The sequence below is a fragment of the Podarcis cretensis genome, assembly GCF_951804945.1.
Source record: "Podarcis cretensis genome assembly, chromosome: 17".
NCBI lineage: Eukaryota > Metazoa > Chordata > Lepidosauria > Squamata > Lacertidae > Podarcis > Podarcis cretensis.
The window spans coordinates 37332871-37353585 of record NC_137187.1 but is presented as its reverse complement, the minus strand read 5'-3'; the positions used below and the strand labels follow the sequence as shown (position 1 = coordinate 37353585).

The following is a 20715-nucleotide window of genomic DNA, read 5'->3' as shown; positions in this document are numbered from 1 at the left end:
AGTGGAGTTAATCTGAAGTGGGTGTTTATGATCTTTTATTTGTGGCTGCCCTGGAGCGGGGCATGGAAGAGGCCAAGGCTCAGTGGGTCTCATTCTTGTTATGTTTAGCCATCTGTAGTGCATGAAGGGGGTGGAGTAGCCGTGGCCTCCTTTTGTTATTGGTGATGGGGCAGAGATGAAGTGGGTCCAGGTGGCGGCCAGGCTCAGGGTGGGTGGCATGGATGCCTGCAGGACACCCAGACTCTCAAGCTGCCACCCCACCCTGCTCACATGCCCCTGCTCTGCTAAACCGTGGTTTAGTGCACCTATCTGAACACACTTGTTATGCCTATCTTTGCCCTATATCTCAGATCTACTAAGTGCTGAGGAAGATATGTGCAGCAAATGAACATGAATGCATGTCTACTGCAGGAAGGTACTGCTTCTGTTGAAAGTCAAAATATTTCTGTCCCTGAACCAATACGGTTGGAGAGAAATAAGAAGTATTTTTTGGAGAGCTGGAAGCAGTTTGAAAGAATAATAATAATAATAATAATAGAGGAAGCAATTTGAAATAATAATAATAATAATAATAATAATAATAATAATAATAATAATAATTTATTTGTACCCTGCCCATCTGGCTGGGTCTCCCCAGCCACTCTGGGCAGCTTCCAACAAAGACTAAAAACACATTAAAATGTCACACATTAAAAACTTCCCTGAACAGGCAAGAATATACCACCCAACATTTCTCGGATGAAAATAGGGACATCCGTGGCTTTCTCAGTTATTTCCCCCTTTTATGCTTCCCCCAGAACCAATTCTTGATCCTAGTGACTTCCAAATCTTTTCTGGTTCAATAGATATTTCTCTTTTTGTGCCTTCAGTCTTTTCTAACTTCCCCAAACTGAAGTGGCTCCCAGATTGCTTGTCAGTTGCCTTGATTCCCATCAGGGAAATGGGTGGGGTAGTATTAAACGACAGTAATAATAATAATAATAATAATAATGCCTCTTCTTAGCTTCATATGCCAAATGCCACCACTTTTAACCCAGCTGCTCAAGAGGGTTTGTTATTCTACTCCTTTGATGACACATTATAAATAAATGAAGTTCTGCCCATTAGCAATGGAGCTTTTCTATAGCCCCCAAGAAGCTATCACAACGGCAATGCAATGCATTTTTGTCAACAAAGCAACATGAGCTAAAATTAAATTAAAAGGAGCTATGTTGTCTTCTGCCCCTCTGCTTTGCTCTTTATCACATGCGCAGCTTTCTTTTCCCCTGGATCCCCCTACCCTTCTCACTTCTAAGTCTTACCTGTGTTAAAATCTTCCCAATCTTGGTTTTTCTTACTTCTGGAGTGAGGCTGGAGTGAGTGGTGCAGACCAGATCCAGGTGCTCTTGGAAGAAGCTGATTTTCCGGGTCAATTTCCATCAGGGTTCAGGCCTGCTTTTGGCACAGAAACGGCTTTGGTCTACCTGTCTGATGACCTCTGTCAAGAGACAAGTGAAGGCGCTCAGTGACCTGGAGAGCCTTCCATCAGCTTTGGCTGGTGCCCCTATCTGGCTAGGCTCCTATCTGGACAGGGATACTGTTATGTACTGGGTTGAATAGGATCCAAACTGCAGCAGTCTGATTGGCCCTAGAACAATAGGATCCAAAAGGCAGCAGCCTGATTGGTCCTAGAACAATAGGATTCAGAATGCAGCAGTCTGATTGGTCCTAGAACAATGCAGCAGTATGGTTGGCAGGAACCACCCAATCATGCTCCAGATAGAAGTGAATCCACAACCTGATTGGCTTACAGTAGAATTCCGGAATTAGCCAATCATGTGCAGCCCATTGTGTAAATAATGTATATAAAGCAGATACCTAGAGGGGACTTTCATTCATTCCTCCTCACCACTATGAGCTGAATAAAGAGCATGAAATCACTTTGCGATTCTGAGTATATTTCAGATACCTAACTACTGTTGTCTATGCTCTGGGAACCCGTTATTGGGTTGTTGTTTTGGTTTTGATTTTGTGTATTGGATATTTTATGGGAACCGCCCTCAGACCTTCGGGTACAGGGCGGTATTTAAATTAAATAAATAATGATGATAATAATAGTAACTTCGGCAACAGAAACGCCAGCCTTCTTTTTATGAAATGGCTTCTCCAGTTGCCTTTTAAAAGAAAAGCCTTCTGTTTTCTACAATTATTCTTCAATCTGCTTGAAGCAGACTTCATATCCACCCACCCTTTCCTTTATTCCTTTTTACATCTAGACTAGTTGGTCAAAAGTTAAATAAATTTGATTTCGCCCCTCACATTCTTTCATTTGTCTTAGTTTTCCCTTGGCTTTTCTAGTCATCAGGTGTATCTGCTTTTCTTGATTCTCTTTAATTGATTCTCTTGATTCTCTTGTTCAGGGAAGTTTTTAATGTGTGATATTTTAGTGTATTTTTGGTTTCTATGGAAGCCGCCCAGAGTGGCTGGGGATTATTATTATTATTATTATTTAATATCTTCGTCTTGGTATTTCTATGAGTTTTCAGTTTAAATTTTGCTTGGCTAAGCTTTCTTTTGGGGGCTTTCTCAAAGTCCATCATCTGTCCACAATTTACTCTCCCTGTTTTATTAGGATCAATTTTTGCTGGTCTTCTATTTACTTTCAGTTTCCTTTTAATTTAAAGTGTATTGCCCCTCCTAACACTTTTTAGGGAGTTACTGAATTAAGATATCTATCTATTTATCTTCCATCTATCTATTATCTATCTATCTATCTATCAGAAAAATTTAAACTTGCCAACTAGGGAGATCACAAGTGAACATTTGTTGTATCTCTTTTTAAAGTTGTAAATAACAACTTCAGCTCTGACCAGTGAGAGGGTTAAAACCAGTATTATAGCTAGGGACAGTCTCACTCACTAGACTCTGGCTCGCTCCTTCCACCACCTGTCAGTCATAAGGGCACAGAAAAAAGTCCCTCGGCGCAGTAATACAGTGGATACAAATTTGTTTGTTTTCAACATGGGATCATTGCACATGGGTGAGAAATTAGTGCTGCCCCACTCTCTAATAACAGGGTTGCTGGGGTACCAGCTTGAATAAAATATGGGGGGGGGCAGTAAGCCCTGCCCTACATAGTCACATGACAAGGCACACACCATTTAAATGGCAATGGCCATCTACTTGGGGGGGGGAGTGCCTGGCCCCCTCAAATATTTTGGGGGGGGCTTAAGAAGAGTTAGCTCCTAAGCCAGGGTATGTTTCATTCCTGATCAATGTCTTTGCTTGCTTGGCTATGTGTAGCACCTGCTGTGCCTTTGAACGGCATATTGCCCTTGTATCTCACAGATCTGATCATTAAAGATTTTGGTAGACACTGCAGCCTGAGTTCCAATTCTTCATTGAGTGGGAGGCAGGAAACTCTCCTCCACAGTGTGCTTTTCTGGAGGTTTTCCTGATCTTCCCATAGCCAGTTTTTGGGGGGCTTGTGGGAATCTATACTCTTCCCTTTCCCTATAATAAGATGTTCTTGTTCCTCCAATAATTTCTATCCAGTTGCCATTGAAAGTGGCAGCATGAATGAACATCTCCTAAGGGATCACAGGTAGAAAATAGTCTTTCTAGCTTTTATTTTTAAAAAACAACAACACCACAAAGACTTTTCAATTCTACAATTGGAAATATTATTTAACACAATATAAAGAGGTGTTGATGTGCCAGGTACAGGGAAACATATTTGTATTAATTCCCATACGTAGATTTAAAAATAAGAATAATATTAATTCATTTTGCCTTCTTAATCTTCTGAATCAATATCCAAAAATGTTCACAGCAGTCCTGGTCAATAGTTGTATTTGAGTAGTATTGCTCCAACCTGCCCACTTCCAGTCTTGTGGTTCTTGAAGAATTTCCGGAAAGTGCAACTAACCACTGACATAATATCTTTTTTGAGAGCTTGAAGCAGTTTGAAAGAGGATCACTTCTTATCGTGTACACTATCATAAGAATATACCATCCAAGATTTCTCTGATGAAAAGAGGGACATACTATTCAATAATAATACTACTACTAATTTTATTATTTATATGTATACACCATGTTACCTCTTAGCTGTTTAGCTACAATGGCTGGAGATTCTGTTTAAGTGTAGTGGCAAAATAGCTTGTAATTGATCCGTTCTCCATTGACTTAGTTACCACCCCCTCCTGGGTCAGTGAATCAAATCTTGCATTATGTGAAATATTCCCAGTGGAGGACTGCAGGATCACATTAACAAAACTGCTTGTGGCTGGTTGTTCAAAGCAGCGTTAACCATGGGCTGGCAATGCATCTGAACCAACTCCAGAATTCTATGATCACAGACCAATCCTGGTGCAATAAAGGCCCGTCCGTTATCCCAAGCGCGCTATTGTGACGTCACCGGTACGGCCCCCTTTCCCATTGGCTTCAATGAACAAAACGGCACGCCCCCCCTGCGTGTTTGGCCAGCCCCGTGGCGCAAGATGCTTCCGCAACACAGAAGCCGGAGTGAGGGGCCCTACGTAGGCACCTCTCTCCTTTTTTTGTATCTATGACTCGGACGCGCGTCCATGTTCGACCCGGATGCAGCTGCTGCATCCAATCGAACGTGGACTCCGGGTGACCCGGATGTTGTTACCCTTCACACAAGGATATTGCCGTGCACTAGTTTCCATTTGACCCGGATGTTGCGCCTCATGGCCCCTTCCCTGATTGGTTGGTCCTCTCATTTCCCCTCCCCCTTTTGTTCCGTCCGCGAGAGCCGCTTCCTCTTAACCCTTCCCTCGCCACCCGTGCGCATTTCAGGTCCTCGGGCGGTTAAAGCACAGAAAGAGCGGGAAACCCCGCGCAAATAAAAAACCCGCAGAGGCGAAGGAGTTCCTCGCGCGTACGCCCTTTAATAAAACCACCTGAGCAAGCTTCGCGCTCTGCGCCTTTAAGGCCGGGGCGGTGACGTCAGCGCCGGACGGGGCGGAAGTAGCCGGCGCGGGGAGGAGGTCACGTGATGGAAGCGGCGCCTCTCCGTCCGCCCGCCTCCCGCCCGCTTGACGCGGGAGTCCCGGCGGAGCGAGGCGGCTGACGGCGCGGGGCCCTCTTCGCCCTCCTCCCCCCCCCCGCCGGGCGCGTGACGTGGAGGGGGAGGGGGCTGCAACGGCCCCGGCGCGAGGCGCCTCCTCCCCCCGCCCTCACACGCCGGAAGGTGGAGGGGCCGCCGGGATGGCGGCGGCGGCGGCGGGGGCGCCGGGAGGGGGCGGGGCCGGGGCGCCCGAGGAGGAGGAGCACGAGGTGGTCCGCGTGCGGGTCAAGGTGAGCGGCCTGAGGGGACTCGGGGGCGGGGGGAAGGGCGGCTGACGTCACGGGGGCCGGCGGAGGGAACCGTGTTTCGTATGGAGGCGGGTTGTGGGACGGAGACCCTTTGTTTCAGGAGGGATGCGGCAGGCAGTGCCACGTAGTGGTTAGAGCAGCGTGGGAAACCTACGGCCCTCTGACGGCTGGGTTTTGGTTTACAGTTGGGTTCCTCGCTTTCCCTTTCAGCCACCTGGTCCTAGGGTGGGCTGCGGAGATTGAGAGATGGAATGGCAAAAGCAGAGGGTAAGGCAGAGCATAGTGAGGTTCCTAAATATATGTGTGTGCCTTCAGCGTTTCACGAAAACTGCCAAATGAAGGTGCCAGGTGCACCTCTGTGGGGAGGGAATTGCACCACTTCGGGGCTGCCGCAGAGAAAAGTCTCCTGGGCCACCTACCTGCTGAACCTCTGAGGGCAGTGGAACATAGCTGTCAACTTTCAGATTTGAAAATAAGGGATCAGCAGCCTCACCTGTCCTGGGGAGCCTCGAAAATAAGGGATCAGCAGCCTCACCTGTCCCGGGGACAGTCTACGGGATATCTAACAATCCGGGATAGCAGCAGGAAGCAGTGGGAAACAGCGCTGGAATAAGGGAATTTCCTGCAAAAAAAGGAAAGGATGACAACTATGCAGTGGAACTACCCAAAGACTCCCCTCTGCCTGGGAGGATCTCTAACGGAAGAAAGCGGTCTTTCAGGTATGCTGCTGGACTACAACCCCCATCGCCCATGGCCATTGGCCATGCTGGACAATAATAATAATAATAATAATTTATTATTTGTACCCTGCCCATCTGGCTGGGTCTCCCCAGCCACTCTGGGCGGCTTCCATAAAAACCAAAAATACACTAAAATATCACAGATTAAAAACTTCCCTGAACAGGGCTGCCTTAAGATGTCTTCTGAATGTCAGGTAGTTATTTATTGCTTTGACATCTGATGGGAGGGCGTTCCACGACCGAGAAGGCCCTCTGCCTGGTTCCCTGTAGCTTTGCTTCTCGCAATGAGGGAACCGCCAGAAGGCCCTCGGCACTGGACCTCAGCGTCCGGGCAGAACGATGGAGGTGGAGACGCTCCTTCAGGTATACTGGACCAAGGCCGTTTAGGGCTTTAAAGGTCAACACCAGCACTTTGAATTGTGCTCGGAAACGTACTGGGAGCCAATGTAGGTCTTTCAAGACCGGTGTTATGTGGTCTCGGCGGCCGCCCCCAGTCACCAGTCTAGCTGCCGCATTCTGGATTAGTTGTAGTTTCCGAGTCACCTTCAAAGGTAGCCCCACGTAGAGCGCATTGCAGTAGTCCAAGCGGGAGATAACTAGAGCATGCACCACTCTGGCGAGACAGTCCGCAGGCAGGTAGGGTCTCAGCCTGCGTACCAGGTGGAGTTGGTAGACAGCTGCCCTGGATACAGAATTGACCTGCGCCTCCATGGACAGCTGTGAGTCCAAAATGACTCCCAGGCTGCGCACCTGGTCCTTCAGGGGCACAGTTACCCTATTCAGGACCAGGGAGTCCTCCACACCAGCCCGCCCCCTGTCCCCCAAAAACAGTACTTCTGTCTTGTCAGGATTCAACCTCAATCCATTAGCCGCCATCCATCCTCCAACCGCCTCCAGGCACTCACACAGGACCTTCACCGCCTTCACTGGTTCTGATTTGAAAGAGAGGTAGAGCTGGGTATCATCTGCATATTGATTGCATTGCTAAAGGGCCACACGTTTCCCACTCCTGGGCTAGAGCTGAGCAGGGGCAAATTCCTGCTCAGCCTTTGAACTTACTGCATAGCTGCCAACTTTTCCCTTTTCTTGTGAGGAATCGTATTCGGAATAAGGAAATTTCCCTTAAAAAAAGGGAAAAGTTGAGAGCTATGACTTACACAAGTCATTACTTCAATACAGACATCACACCAAACAGTTGTTTATAGTAGCCATACTTCTAGTTCTCGAAGGGTTAGAGCCGCTTTCTTTCAATTTGATGTACTGCTCATTGCTGTCAAATTGTGAGTGGCCTCCTTGGTGGATACAAATAACAAGTAGTGTGTTGACTCTTTTACACAGTTATTAGTGACAGTTTAGGAACTTAGATGTGGAGAGAGAGATTAACTTGCTCTCAGCAGGCAATGGGAATTCACACTTCTTAGTGCTTTATTACTCTAAGAAACTTTACTAAATTTAATAGTAGCTGCAGACAATCTATGAGTGTAAAATAATGTTGTAAAGGAACTGTATTTCATTTCGTAGAAGAAGAAAGAGAATTAGTTCACAATTGTTGATTCACTATACACAACCGCTTACAGGTTTGGAGATGATTTCTTCTTCACAAGAAGAATGCCTTCAGTTACACGCTTTCCAAAATAAGGACAACTTGATAACTCTTGGGTTTCTCCCGACTCTACAATTCTATGACTTTGTCCCTCATGGTTGTACTAATCTATATTCAAGTAGGCAGCCGTGTTGGTCTGCCATAGTTGAAATAAATTAAAACAGTTCTTTTAGAAGATAGTTAAGACTCTTCTTAAAAACCTAAAAACTCCCTTAAAAGAATCAAGTCTTCAAAAAAGTTGTATGATCTAAGAAAGTCTTTAAAAAAATCCTTCCAAAAGGGTTTAAAAATTATAATGTAGCACCTTAGAGACCAACTGAGTAGTTTTAGGTATGAGCTTTCGTGTGATGCACTCTTCTTCAGATACAGATAATCTATAACACACTGATCTATAAAACACATGTTTTGTACTCAGATTGTCTAGTTTGCAGTAGCTGCACCTGCTTCTCTTGTCAGGTTTCTAGCACCTGTTATTTTGACAGTATATAGATATTTAGATTACATTTTGGGCAAATATTTCTCCTCTCAAATTTTTCTGTTAGTAATGTAATTAGTGCAGTGGAACCTCGGTTCCCGAACGCCTCCGTCATCATATGTTTTGGTTCTCAAACGTCAAAAACCCGGAAATAATGTTTCCGTTTTTGAACGTTTTTCAGAACCTGAACGTGTGACGCGGCTTCTGAGTGCAAGAAACTCTTGCAACCAATGGAAAGCCGTGCCTCTCTTAAGACGAATGGGCTTTTGGAACAGATTTCATTTGAGAACTGAAGTATCGGTGTATCTGGTTTTATACTAGTCAAAAGTGTTATTTTGGCAGACTGATGTAAGCATGCTTGGGGATAGGTTCAACTGAGTTCACTGGGTTGTTTCCTGGTAAAGCTTGTTTAAAAGGTAAAGGTACCCCTGCCTATACGGGCCAGTCTTGACAGACTCTGGGGTTGTGCGCCCATCTCACTTAAGAAGCCAGGGGCCAGCGCTGTCCGGAGACACTTCCGGGTCACGTGGCCAGCGTGACATCGCTGCTCTGGTGAGCCAGAGTCGCACACGGAAACGCCGTTTACCTTCCCGCTGGTAAGCGGTCCCTATTTATCTACTTGCACCCAGAGGTGCTTTCGAACTGCTAGGTTGGCAGGCGCTGGGACCGAGCAGCGGGAGCGCACCCCGCCGCAGGGATTCGAACCGCCGACCTTTCGATCGGCAAGTCCTAGGCGCTGAGGCTTTAACCCACAGCGCCACCTGCGTCCCTAAAGCTTGTTTACTCACCTAGTAATATACTTAGGGTTGGGCAGTTAGTTTAATTGGAAGCCACTGCTTTGCGAATAATAATAATAAATTTATTATTTGTACACCACCCATCAGACATAGGTAGGACTATGTCTCTGTGGCTGTAAACCTTCTGTAAATGATATAATCTGGACCATACTCCAGACTGCGTTAAGATCTGCTCACTCCATTGTTTCTGTTAGTGTGAAGAGATGACATTGTATATGGAAGTAGCCAAAAGCCATTTTGGACCCTTTTTCTTTTGTACGATGTTGAAGGATTATTGCCAACCTTGTAGCTATGTAGATACTGCAATAGCTGAGTGATAGCTCAAATATTTTGTAAGTTTCAGCTCACATGTTTGGCCCCCAGTATCCCTGGTTACAAAATATTGAGAAACACAACTGTGTATGAGATCTACCTTTCCCACTAGTAATCTTTCCAGTAGTAAATCTGATGTAAAAGAGCTGAATTTGCCACTTGATAAAGTCTAGGTTGATAAGAAGCAAGTTGCACCGACCGATATACTTCAGAAGGCCTACTTTTGTGAGAGAGATTGCCAAGCACTTAGCTTGGTGTAACTCCATTGATGTAAATGGAATTGCATCAGTTCATGGTCAGTGAGCTATCCCCTTTGTGTATTAATACACTAACAATAGAACCATTCGTTGTTCCTCTCTTGTTAGGGTTATCCTAGGGGAAGGATCTGTTCTTTGGTCTGTAAAGTATCAGGCTTATGTGTTTGGTATATATAGATAGCATTTAAAGGGCTGTTTTCACTGTGGGTAGAACGAACCCTTAGAACTTAGTATCATTGTGGTAGAAAAAAGCAGAGCGTGTTGCTGGTGGTGTGGAGATTTGGAGACAAACTTTTTATTTTTGTCAATAGGGAAATTAAGAGATTATAGTTGGGTGGCATTCGGAACTTGTTTTCCCCAACCTCTCATTCACTGGATCTCTGCTTCCTCCAAGTTATAGGGTTGGTTCTTTGGTCCTGCTTACTTTTTGTAATCTTTTCAGAAATGTGAAGGCTTCTTGCAACCTGAGTTCCGTACCTTCGCCGTGGATCCACAAATCACCTCACTGGATGTATTGCAGCACATCCTCATCAGGGCATTTGACCTAAATGGGTGAGTCTGGGAAGAGGATAGAAAATATGGAACTGGGTAGTCCCGACTTTTAGCTCCCTTGCTACTTTCCCACTAAATGAAAATGGGGTCAGTGAAGGTGGAGCTGAGAGATGGAGCTTCTGTTTTCATATCTAGGAGGGGAATGAGGTTTGAAGGGACATGAGTAAAAGTGACATGAGAACAGGAAGTCTTGCATTCCTTTCCCGGTTCTGACATCAAATCTTCTGAAAGCTACGGATTTGATCCCATGTTCAAAGGGGAGCCTCTCATACCAAGGGTTCTCCTCATAAGTAAGGAGAGGGAGAGTGGTTAAACTTTGGATCACCAGTCTTCTGTCATTTCGAATAAACATGAACAATCTTTACCTTCATTATTATTAACAGTTTCTGTTTTCAGTAGTGACTGAAATTTACAGTAAAATCATAATTAAAAAAGCACATGGTAATATCCAACAAATCATTTTGCTACCATCCTCTTTGCTTGTGAGAACTAAACAATTACCTCATGCAGAGAGTGAGATAGGTTCCCTTGCAGAAAACCCCCAGATGTTAGCACAACAAGGTGCTAAGTCTGGATGGGATTTAGCTGTTACGTCCTGAGTAAGCCAGACCTGATTTCATCACATGTATATAAAGCTGGACAGCCTGTCTGCTACACAGACAGTAGGAAACTTTGTCCTGAGAGCCACTTTACATGTAATAGATCTTGTTTTGGTGTGGGACGCAGCATGCATGCTTCTTGTACAGTTGTGAATGATGAAGGCACATATATTTGCTCCACTGCATGTATGTACCATGTCTACCAGCAGTGAATTAAACATATTCAGCAACTGTGACTGCGTATTGTTGTTTTTTAAACAACATCATAAGAACAGCCATGTAGGTTCCATTAAACAAAAGAGGTGTCCTGTTTTAAATGCGGGGAAAGAATATGAACATGCCTGTCTTTACTCACCTTAGGAAAAAGAATTTTGCCATCAGCTACCTGGGCCGAGATAAGCAAGGCCAAGAATCATATTTGTCACTGATGTCAGATTGGGATCTGGGCATGGCCTTTGCTGGAGCCTCCAAGCCTTACTTGCAGCTCAAGATAGACATCAAGCCCTCAGAGGATAGTAAGTAACACACACACTGAACAAGAGAGCTGCGAGTCCTGGTTCCAGTCCTTGCACCCCTTGGTCCCATCTCAAGTCCTCACTTGGCTCCTTATGCTATGGACATGTCCAAGGAATTCAGTTCTTTTGTCTTCTCTGCTAGTGTTGTTTACTCTTGTAGAAATGTTACCTGATTGCTGCTGTAAAGAAAGGAATGATTTGAATCACTTGATGTTGATTTAGGTACAAAATGAAGCATCAAATTTACTGGAGACTCTAAGGGGAAAAAATATTAGGGCTGAAGAGGGGGGATTGACTATGCCCCCCCCATACCTTTCCAACTCTGGCTACTGTATATTGCTCAGTTTACTTTAGAACTCCCTGTTGCCTTTTTATAGAGTGCAGTTTGATCACTCCCGTTTATGGGTGGCATGCAAAGCAGCCCAAACCTTTTTTCAGACTTTGTGGATTCTGTGTTTGCAACACGCGAGTGCAGAATTTGGTACTGACTGTAGAATCCAGTCCCCTGTAACCCATCCTTCTTTTCAAAGCAAATTTCTAGGGCTTTTTGATACATATTATTGTTTTCAAGCATGTGATTATGCTGGATTATTATCCAGCAGAAGCAGAATTGACCCTTCACGGCAGAAGCAGAATTATGTAAAATAAGCAGGAATGTGTAAATGTTAATACTTTGTTTTCATCATTTATACAGATCATGGAACTCTACTTTGCTTTATGCTCTTTTTTCTTTTTAAAGTGAGGTATGCACAGCATGATTATTTTGTTTGTGTCCTTTCTGTAGCACTTCTCAACATGCAGTGAGATTTGATCCTGTGAAATTATGCTGGGTGGTGGTGAGGGAATGGCAGATACTGGGCTTGGGGAGTTGGCTCATGCCATTGCCATATTCTCTTAGGCCCCCTGCTAGAAGACTGGGACATCATCAGCCCCAAGGATGTCATCAGTACCGACCTGCTGCTGGTGGAGAAGCGGTCTCTGGCAGCTGCAGCCCTGCCCTTCACTCAGTCCATCATCTCCCAGGTAAGCCATAAGAGGATGATCCTTTTGACTTTCATGATGTGATGTTCCACAAACAAATATCCAGGAGGTGCTTTTTAACTCCTTGGATGGAAAGAGGCAGAGGAGAGAAACCAGTTCTAACTTCCATTATCTTCCAGCCTAGCTCTATTCATGAACCACAAAAGATCCAGCTTTTTTTGCTCAGAAGATTAACTCCCTCTCCTAAGCTACAGAGGTGACCCTAAAGCCAAGATGTAACCACATACATATATACAATGTCTGAGGCAGGTTGCCCGTTCTCTTACCTTTGTGTTCTAAGTTACTGAGCTCATGTTGTAGAACTTACAAGTTCTTTCTTTTGAGCATGGTTGTGTACAGGTTACTTTCTGACCTCAGCTTTACTTTTGTCAACTGGCAGGTGGGCAGGACACTGTCTAAGGTCCAACAAGCACTCAGCTGGTCCTATGGCGAGGACGTCAAACCTTTTAAGCCCCCACTGAGCGACTCCGAGTTCCACACGTACCTGAACCATGAAGGACAGCTGACAAGACCTGCAGAGCTGCGTCTCCGAATTTTCCACGGTGGAGTTGAGCCCTCTCTACGCAAGGTGGGGATTGGGATTCTGGAGGTCAGTTTTCTGCCTCGAGAGACAGGCATGTGGTTAAGGGGGCGAGGGCAAGGCGTCTTTCCCTTTGCTCCCACTCTGAGGCCATTTGTCTTGGCATGGATGCATGTCCGCTGCTTTGAGGGCGGGTGTCTTCCTGTAACTGATCCTTCAGCTTGTTGCCATTGATGGGAAAAGCTGTTCCGGTGTTGAGTCATCCTCCCTGTTTCCCACAGGTGGTTTGGCGATACTTGCTAAATGTCTATCCTGATGGGTTGACGGGTCAGGAGCGCATGGATTACATGAAGCGGAAGACTCGGGAGTACGAGCAGCTGAAGGGGGAGTGGGAAGCTCGCGCCAGCCCCGAGGACCTGGACTTCATTCGCAGCAACGTGCTGAAGGACGTTCTGCGAACAGATCGCACCCATCCCTACTACGCAGGCTCAGATGACAACCCCCACCTGACAGCCCTGCATGACCTCTTAACCACCTATGCCGTCACCCACCCACAAATCTCCTATTGCCAGGGCATGAGTGACATCGCCTCCCCCATTCTGGCTGTCATGGACAATGAAGCTCACGCCTTCATCTGCTTCTGTGGCATCATGAAACGCCTGGAGGGCAATTTCCAGGTGGATGGTGAAGTCATGTCAGTGAAGTTCTCCCACCTCAAGCTTCTCCTCCGCCATTCAGACCCAGAGTTCTACTCCTACCTCCTCTCCCGGGGCGCCGATGACCTCTTCTTCTGCTATCGCTGGCTGCTGCTGGAACTCAAGCGTGAGTTTGCCTTTGAGGATGCCTTGCGCATGCTGGAGGTCACCTGGAGCTCCTTTCCTCCCGACCCTCCTGAGAAGGAAGTGGAGTTGGTGGGCCCGCCGGCCAGGCCCGGAGACAGCAGCCAGCCTGTTCGAAGGAGACACATGTTGCGTCCAGCTTGCAGCTTTGAGGCAGCTGGGGACCAACCCTGCCAAGGGGCAGTTTCTGATGAAAAGACACTAGTGAAACAGTCTAGCTTTGGGGAGTTCAAGTATTACAGCACTCATAATGAGGACAGTTCAGAGGATGACCCATCGCCCAGATTTCAGCGCTCAGTAGAAGAGGACGAGGACTGTAGCAATGAGCAGGATCCATTGATCCAGACAACTAACGTGGCCAAGTCCTTTTCTGCTCCATCCCTTCGGGCCTTAACACCACCCTCTCGAGACTCAGCCTCCTCCTCAACCAACGGCAATGAGGAAAGCCAGTCGGATGAGGAGAAGGGGGACTCTGTGGTTCACACCCCTTCCTCTCCCTCCCGTGGAACTGCTGCTCCTTCTCCTGTTGCTGCAGTCAGCCTGCCACCCCCGCAGGAGTTTGGCAGAGGCAACCCCTTTGTGCTCTTCCTGTGCCTCGCCATCCTCCTGGAGCACCGAGACCATATCATCAAGAACAACATGGACTACAATGAGCTGGCCATGCATTTTGACCGCTTGGTCCGTCGTCACAACCTGAACAAGATCCTTCATCGCGCCAAGGCCCTCTTTGCCAACTACCTGCAGTCTGAAGTCTGGGACTCTGAAGAGGGTGATGAGGCAGCGGCTGAATCTCCTGCCGCGTTGTGACCCCACACCCCACCCCTTTTCTTCTCTTGACATGTGGGGACTGGTTCCCTGCTGCCATTATGGTGCAAGCACTGATGTGGAAGGGTGAACAATGAGTAATCCGGCTTGGTCTCAGCTCTACAGTAATCTTCATGGGAGGTGGCCTGGAGCGGCTAAGTTGGATTGTCCCACTCAATACACCTTCTGTGTCAAATGTACTCTGTTTTTATCTATCTCTTTGTGCAAATATCTTGGCAGAGATGTTCCATCTATCTCCTGTGCCTCCTACCCTTCCAAGTGCTAATTATCTTCCTAGGAAGATCTACCCTGGAGCAGCCAGGTTTTACACTCTGTTAGCCCCTTTCCCTCCTCCTAGTCAATACTTGACATGCATTTCCCCTTCTTATCTACCCACTTACTAATGTCCTCCTTAGAATGTTGGTCACTAAGCAATCAAGATTGATTTATGACCCTTCTGTAACCTGGTCTCTTCCGTTCTGGGCAGGTTTGCCAAAGGCATTTTTAAATTGCTGAATCTTGATGTGACCTTAATTTCCCTGCACATACGCCTCTCTGCAAAAACTTGCCTTTTATGCTGAGTTATTTAAATGTTTTTGCCCATTTGGGTTTTTTAAAAGCACTTTATTTTCTCTATAATTTTGTTCATTCCTCTAGTATTGCCTTTCTGTTTTAGCTTGAAAGCGCTTTTTAAGAACTGAACTTGCAGCCTTGGAAAAAATATGCTTGGTGTGTTTAAAAGTGGACTTGTAACACCCCATTGCCCTTACTGGCCGATTTTTAATCCGAACAGGTTGTCCTTTTTTAAAATTGGGCCATCTCAGTGGTCTTTTGTGAATTAAATACTCATGGGGAGTCAAGAGTCTAGTAAAAGAGTGGATTGGGAGAGTTGAATGGAGTCTTGATGCCACAGTGCCCTTATAGATCTTGCTCTTGGGTAAGTAATACCTTGTGTCTGGCTCGCACACTTTCTCTTAACTGGCGTTCTCCTCAGCTGATATATCATCCAAGATTTGCTTGCTGTAAAAACAGCCATTGCCTGGTCAGGTGGGTTTTGTTTCCAGTCTCTTTAACTGGCTTTCTTATTTAAACGCAGGTTGCCAAATTCTTAACAATTGTTTCTCTATGCATCTTTAGCTTGCAGGGCAGGATTGCGCTGGAACATGTAGCAACAGATTCTGTATCATTAGACAGAGAGAACTCAAGCTGCTTCTAATCTTAATGCATTAATCTGAAGTCAAATAGTAGCAAATGGTAGTAGTGTTTGCCTCTTGATAGAGGAAAAAGTGTTTTGATTCTTGAATCTCCATTCTTGCTGTTTCTAGGTTAAACTGGAAACCAAATCACTTGTGACCCTGTCTTAAAACTGTTTGATTATTGAGAGTTCATACCTGAATAGGCTGTGCTGCTACCTTTCTGCCTTGGAACAGACTGGGTGGGAGATGCCGTAGATGGTACAAAAAGTAGACTGTGCTGAATACTGTTCAGTCAGTAGCACCACTTCTTTTCCAGCCAAAAGGTACATTGTTGTTGGCTCACTCTGCTTCAGATGAGCAAAATGGGCTCAACCGTGTCCCTAAAGGCCATTGGAAACATTCATTTGTTTTAACTCCAGTGTTAGAGTTCAGTTTCCATTTTAGATGTGCAATTCCTAGATTCAGTGGCAAATTATTTTGAGACTCCCCCCTCCCCTCCTCTCTTAATGTTGGGGGTGCGACAGTGTGCCCTGTTCTGCCCCCCCCCCATTCCTCCATGTGTTCATTTGCTTGCCTTAATTCACAGCTAGCTGTGGCTTAAATCACCATGGTGGGTTTCAACTAACTAGTTCTGTGGAAACCTGCGTAAGGACATCTGCCTGCACAACAGGGCTTCCCATTCCCTCCTCCACACCCCCTGAAATTTGCTCTGAGGGGTCAGGAGAATCCCCAGAACAGCATGCGGAGGGTAGAAGAGAAGGGTCATTCTGTCCGACAAACTGAATGATTGCCATAACACTACATTAAATTCCTTCTCCAGACTAGAAAATTTTTGGCTTAGAAAAAGGATATACTGGAAGGTGGGAATGAGGTGAAGTGTCCCAGGCCATCACATCTTTTCTAGCCAGAGCAGCCTTTGTACTAACATGGGCTTTTAAATCTCTGCAGGCCAAGAGCAGAAATCGGCAGGGGCCACAAATGAGGCTTGCCATCAGCAGTGAGGCCTTAAGCAGCTTCCTTTCTTGATTGGTTGGAGTTAGGTGAATTTTAACAACCTGAGAACCATCAAAGTCAATAAGAGAAAATCAAAGCAGGGCTAATTAAAAGGGACTTCAGATAACTTAGTGCCACAGAGGCATCTGTACTTCATTTGGGGGGCAGGATGCAGAACTGCAAGTCCTATCTATCTGTATTTTTTAAAAGGCATGAGCTCATTCTTTTAATGAAATGTCCACTAGAAGGAGCTGTAGCTTAGTTTAAAACAATGAAGCTACATTGGAGGAGGAGGTCTGTACAGCTCTCTACACCCTTTCACCAACTCCTTCCGTATTGATACTGATGGCAGACAGCAGTAGAGGTGAAGAACAATTAATCAGAAGGCATAAGTCCTTTTGAGAACAGAGGTCCAGAAAAGGTAGAATAACCAGTTTTGGAGCTACATCCATTACATAGGTTCCATATTGTCCTATTTTTTAAAAGAAGTTGATTCTGGATGAATGCAGAGTGTCTAACTTGGCTTGCAAAAGGTGGTTCATAGACACATACCCCAATATGGTGGTTTGCTTCCTGCAGGATGCTGTTGGAGTCACTGTGTCTGAACCAGGTCTCCTTGGTTATTTAACTTCCAGGATGTCCCTACATTATAATCAAGATACATAATTCCCCTTTAAATTGAGGAGAGGGTGCAAATCAGCTCCCAACCTTTTCGCCATACTCAGAAAACTTCCTTTCAGGATTGCAGTCCTCAAAGTCTGGTGATTTTAGGATGATTGTCTTCCTCTGCCTGCCTCACTCCCCCCCCCCGCCAAATACTGCACCATGAGGAACTGAATCAACTGTCTGAATAATATAATGGCTTTAACTGACATTGGAAACGTGATTGGTTTATTAACAGGGGGGTTGTTGGGGAAAGAGCAGTTGCTTAATTAGCATTACTTGTAGCTTTAAGGTGTGCCTAGATATTATTTGCTTTGGGAATTGGGAGATGACCCTTTGCCACACTCGTCTGAGCCCCTGTTCCTCCTCGCTCTTCTCTCCCTCCTCCCCTACTTCTGCCACCACCACCACCCCCCTCCTGTTCCCTCTGTGTGCCTCTAGCAAAGGAATCTTGCCATGAGGCAGCTGCCCCATGGAAGAAAGACCCCTGACCCATGGGTTGTAGTCCACTGGGAAGCTTTCCTAACTAAAACAACCAGGATCTCTTTTTTGTGTGCAGCTCCTGTTAGCATCCATGAAGTCTGCACATGAGAAGTTCCTGGTGGATGTTCATTAATAAAGGGTAGTGATGATATACAGCATGTATGGCTGTATCTCTGCTTCTGAGAATCCACTAGGGGCAGCCTTGCTTATCACAGGAGTGCGGTACATTACTAAGCTCCATCTCTCACTCCCCTAAATCCTGCTTTCGTTGTACCTTGCCACTTCCTGGCATTGGAAGCCAAGCAGAAGTTTCACAGGCTGTGACATAAACTCCATTTTCCGTTATTCCACCTTTGGAGCCTTCTTGGTGCTGATGGTCAGATTCCATTGGAACAAGACTTCTACCTTATCCAAACTTGTTGCTCTGTGTTATATTTATAAGTGTGTGCTTTTACTCTGCCTTCGTATTAGTTGTGTGCTGCTTATTTATTTTGCAAGTTTTTTGCCGGGGGTTATTTTAGTTTTGGGCTGGGATGTGTGCACAAACACAAAGGTGTTGAGGGAGGGCTGTCTGGCTTTGAGGACTGTTTGTGCCAGAATCCCACTGCACATGTTTGGCCTGGTTTTTATTTTTTTGTGGGATAATTTATATAGGCTTCCCACCAGCCCTGAACAAAGTTATTCAAAGAGCTAAAGCCGAAGAAACACCTTATTCAAAATTATTTGAGTGAAAATTCAAGATATAGGGGTGTCCAATAATGTTCATAGGCAGAAGATTTGGGATTACAAGAGATGGGGTATTGAATTGGACTTCTGTGTGGCTTTCATGAGAAAAAATATCAGTGGATTGTGTTCCCCTTTCAACAAATAGGAGGTAGAGTGGCATTTTGATTTTCTCCCAGCAACACCAAAATGTTTTGTTTATCCTGTATATTTTCAAAGCTTAAATTGGAAGCTTAAATTTGTGTTCACCTGCTGAGAGAATGGAAGCATACGAGCTGCTTTCTTGTTAACCCAGCCTCTCTTCTGTAGATCTTGAAGCCTTTAACAATGTCCAGCCTACGTTCAGAGTCCAGCCTATGTTTATGCCTCTGGGACAAGTTTGCTTCATTCTTCTTCACAGCTTTGCTGACTCCAAATGGGGTCCAGTGGGGTCAGGGAGTCCCCTCCAGCCAACCCAATTTACAAATGAACTGAAAAGGAACAGCAAGTAGATTGGGTGGCAAGAAGCGAGGCCGTCGCCTTTGGAGTTCAATCTCTTCCCCCATCCCACAATCTCCCTCCCTCTCATGAGATGTGGCATTCATAGTGCTATGTGCTTGAACGGGTCCGTCTTATTTAAAACATTTCTGTCTCATATATGTATGCAACTTCTTTCCACTTTTGATCCCCTCTTAATGTGTAATCATTCAACTCAAATGGCCCTTTTTCTTCAAGGCCTCAGGCACTTTTGTCTCTCTTTGTTTTAAAGCTGATGTGATAAAGGAATGGAAATCTAAATAAAGCAGTGCTGCTTGCTGATTTCATTCAGAGCTGCTTTGGTGTGCCTGGTCTGGCCAGACAGAAATAATGGTGTTGGAAAGAAACCAGCAGGTTTCCAGCCCTAGAGGCTCACAGGCAAAGATGTGATGAGACGAAGGAGTGAACAGTTGGTAGACAACATAAGTTGATACTCACTAAAACAGCACAGATAGAAAATGTGGAGCTGTGTTAAAAGTCAAAATGGGAAAATTCTTTTTTAAAATAAAAATCTGTACCAAGAAAAGCTGAATCTGTTTACATGGAATAAACTTCTTCCAAGTAATTTATATAATTGCACTTTAGGTTACTTGTTGGATTTCTTCCTGTCGTGCAGTTGTTTAAAAGTACCAGAGCCAGCTTTTCCTTCCAACAGGGTGAAGTGTCCTGCCTGAAGTGGTACAGGAAGTGGAAAGAATCTATCTGTCGGATGCATGGATGAAGGCAGGAACTGGTGTCTGAATGGTGCAACCAGACTTTAAAATATTGGCCATGGTGTGTTGACCTTTCAGCCGCCTGCTTCAGGCAGCAGAAATGCCATAGGCAACACTGAAGCTGCAGACCTTTCGGCAGTGACAAACATGGCAACCCTATCCAGGAAGGATTCAATATTTGATGTATATCCATACAAGCTTGGTAACTGGAGAGTTGAGCTGCCAGCAGCGAAACTATATTTTGTAGATGGCAAATACTTTGCTAGATTCTGTGGGTTGCGGGAGAATAATTTGACTGTGGTTGATACTGGACTGGATTGCAACCATAAGGAACAAAAGGCCAGTGTTGTTATACTTGCATAGAATCTGTCATAGTTAACTGAACACCTACAGTTTATTGGTGAATTTGCTTAGGGAAACAATAGTACTCCATGTATTACTAGGCAAAACCTGCTTAGAGTGCCAACTGCAAAGAGAGTAAGCATGGAAGGGTAGCTAAATAGAGATTGCTGTGGGGATGAGACAGTGTTAGAAGGAAGTGTTAGGCACTGGGAAACACAGGCTATGTATCTGCAAAAGACATGGGCTTTACTTGGAACAGTGGAACAAGGACGCTTAACGTCAAAAAGGTCATTGTGCAGTTCTTAAATGAACTTCTGGTGATAAGCCACCAAGAACTGTGTTGAATCTGATTCAGGATGACTTCATTCCATAACAGTGATGTTGTAAATCAAGGGTGGGGAGCATGTAACCCAGGGGTGGCCAGTGTGGTACCCTCCTGGTGTTGAACTACAACGCCCATCCTTCCTGGCCATGTTGTCTGGTGCTCTTGGGAGTTGGAGTCTTAACAATAACTGAAAGGAGCACAGGTTTCCTACCCTTGGTGTAAATGCTTCTAGTTCTCAGAATGGGATTAGGATAGAACTTGGCAACACTAAGGAATGCCTTGTGTGCTTATATGCCAACACAATGTAGTGCATATAATGCATAGCTAGAATATTGCCTCAAATCTTGAGTCATTCCCAGGTCACACTCTTTCTCTATGGAGCTGT

The 20715-nt window shown here is 45.4% G+C and overlaps 1 protein-coding gene across 1 annotated transcript; it reads left to right on the top strand.

Moving 5' to 3' along the window:
• The first annotated feature begins 5035 nt into the window (after positions 1-5035).
• Positions 5036-19444, top strand: TBC1D25 (TBC1 domain family member 25). Its single transcript, XM_079960043.1, has 6 exons — positions 5036-5304; positions 9949-10058; positions 11018-11172; positions 12071-12195; positions 12593-12781; positions 13015-19444. The coding sequence occupies exons 1-6, from the start codon at positions 5215-5217 to the stop codon at positions 14377-14379; spliced, it is 2034 nt and encodes a 677-aa protein (XP_079816169.1). The 5' UTR covers positions 5036-5214; the 3' UTR covers positions 14380-19444.
• Positions 19445-20715: the final 1271 nt, after the last annotated feature.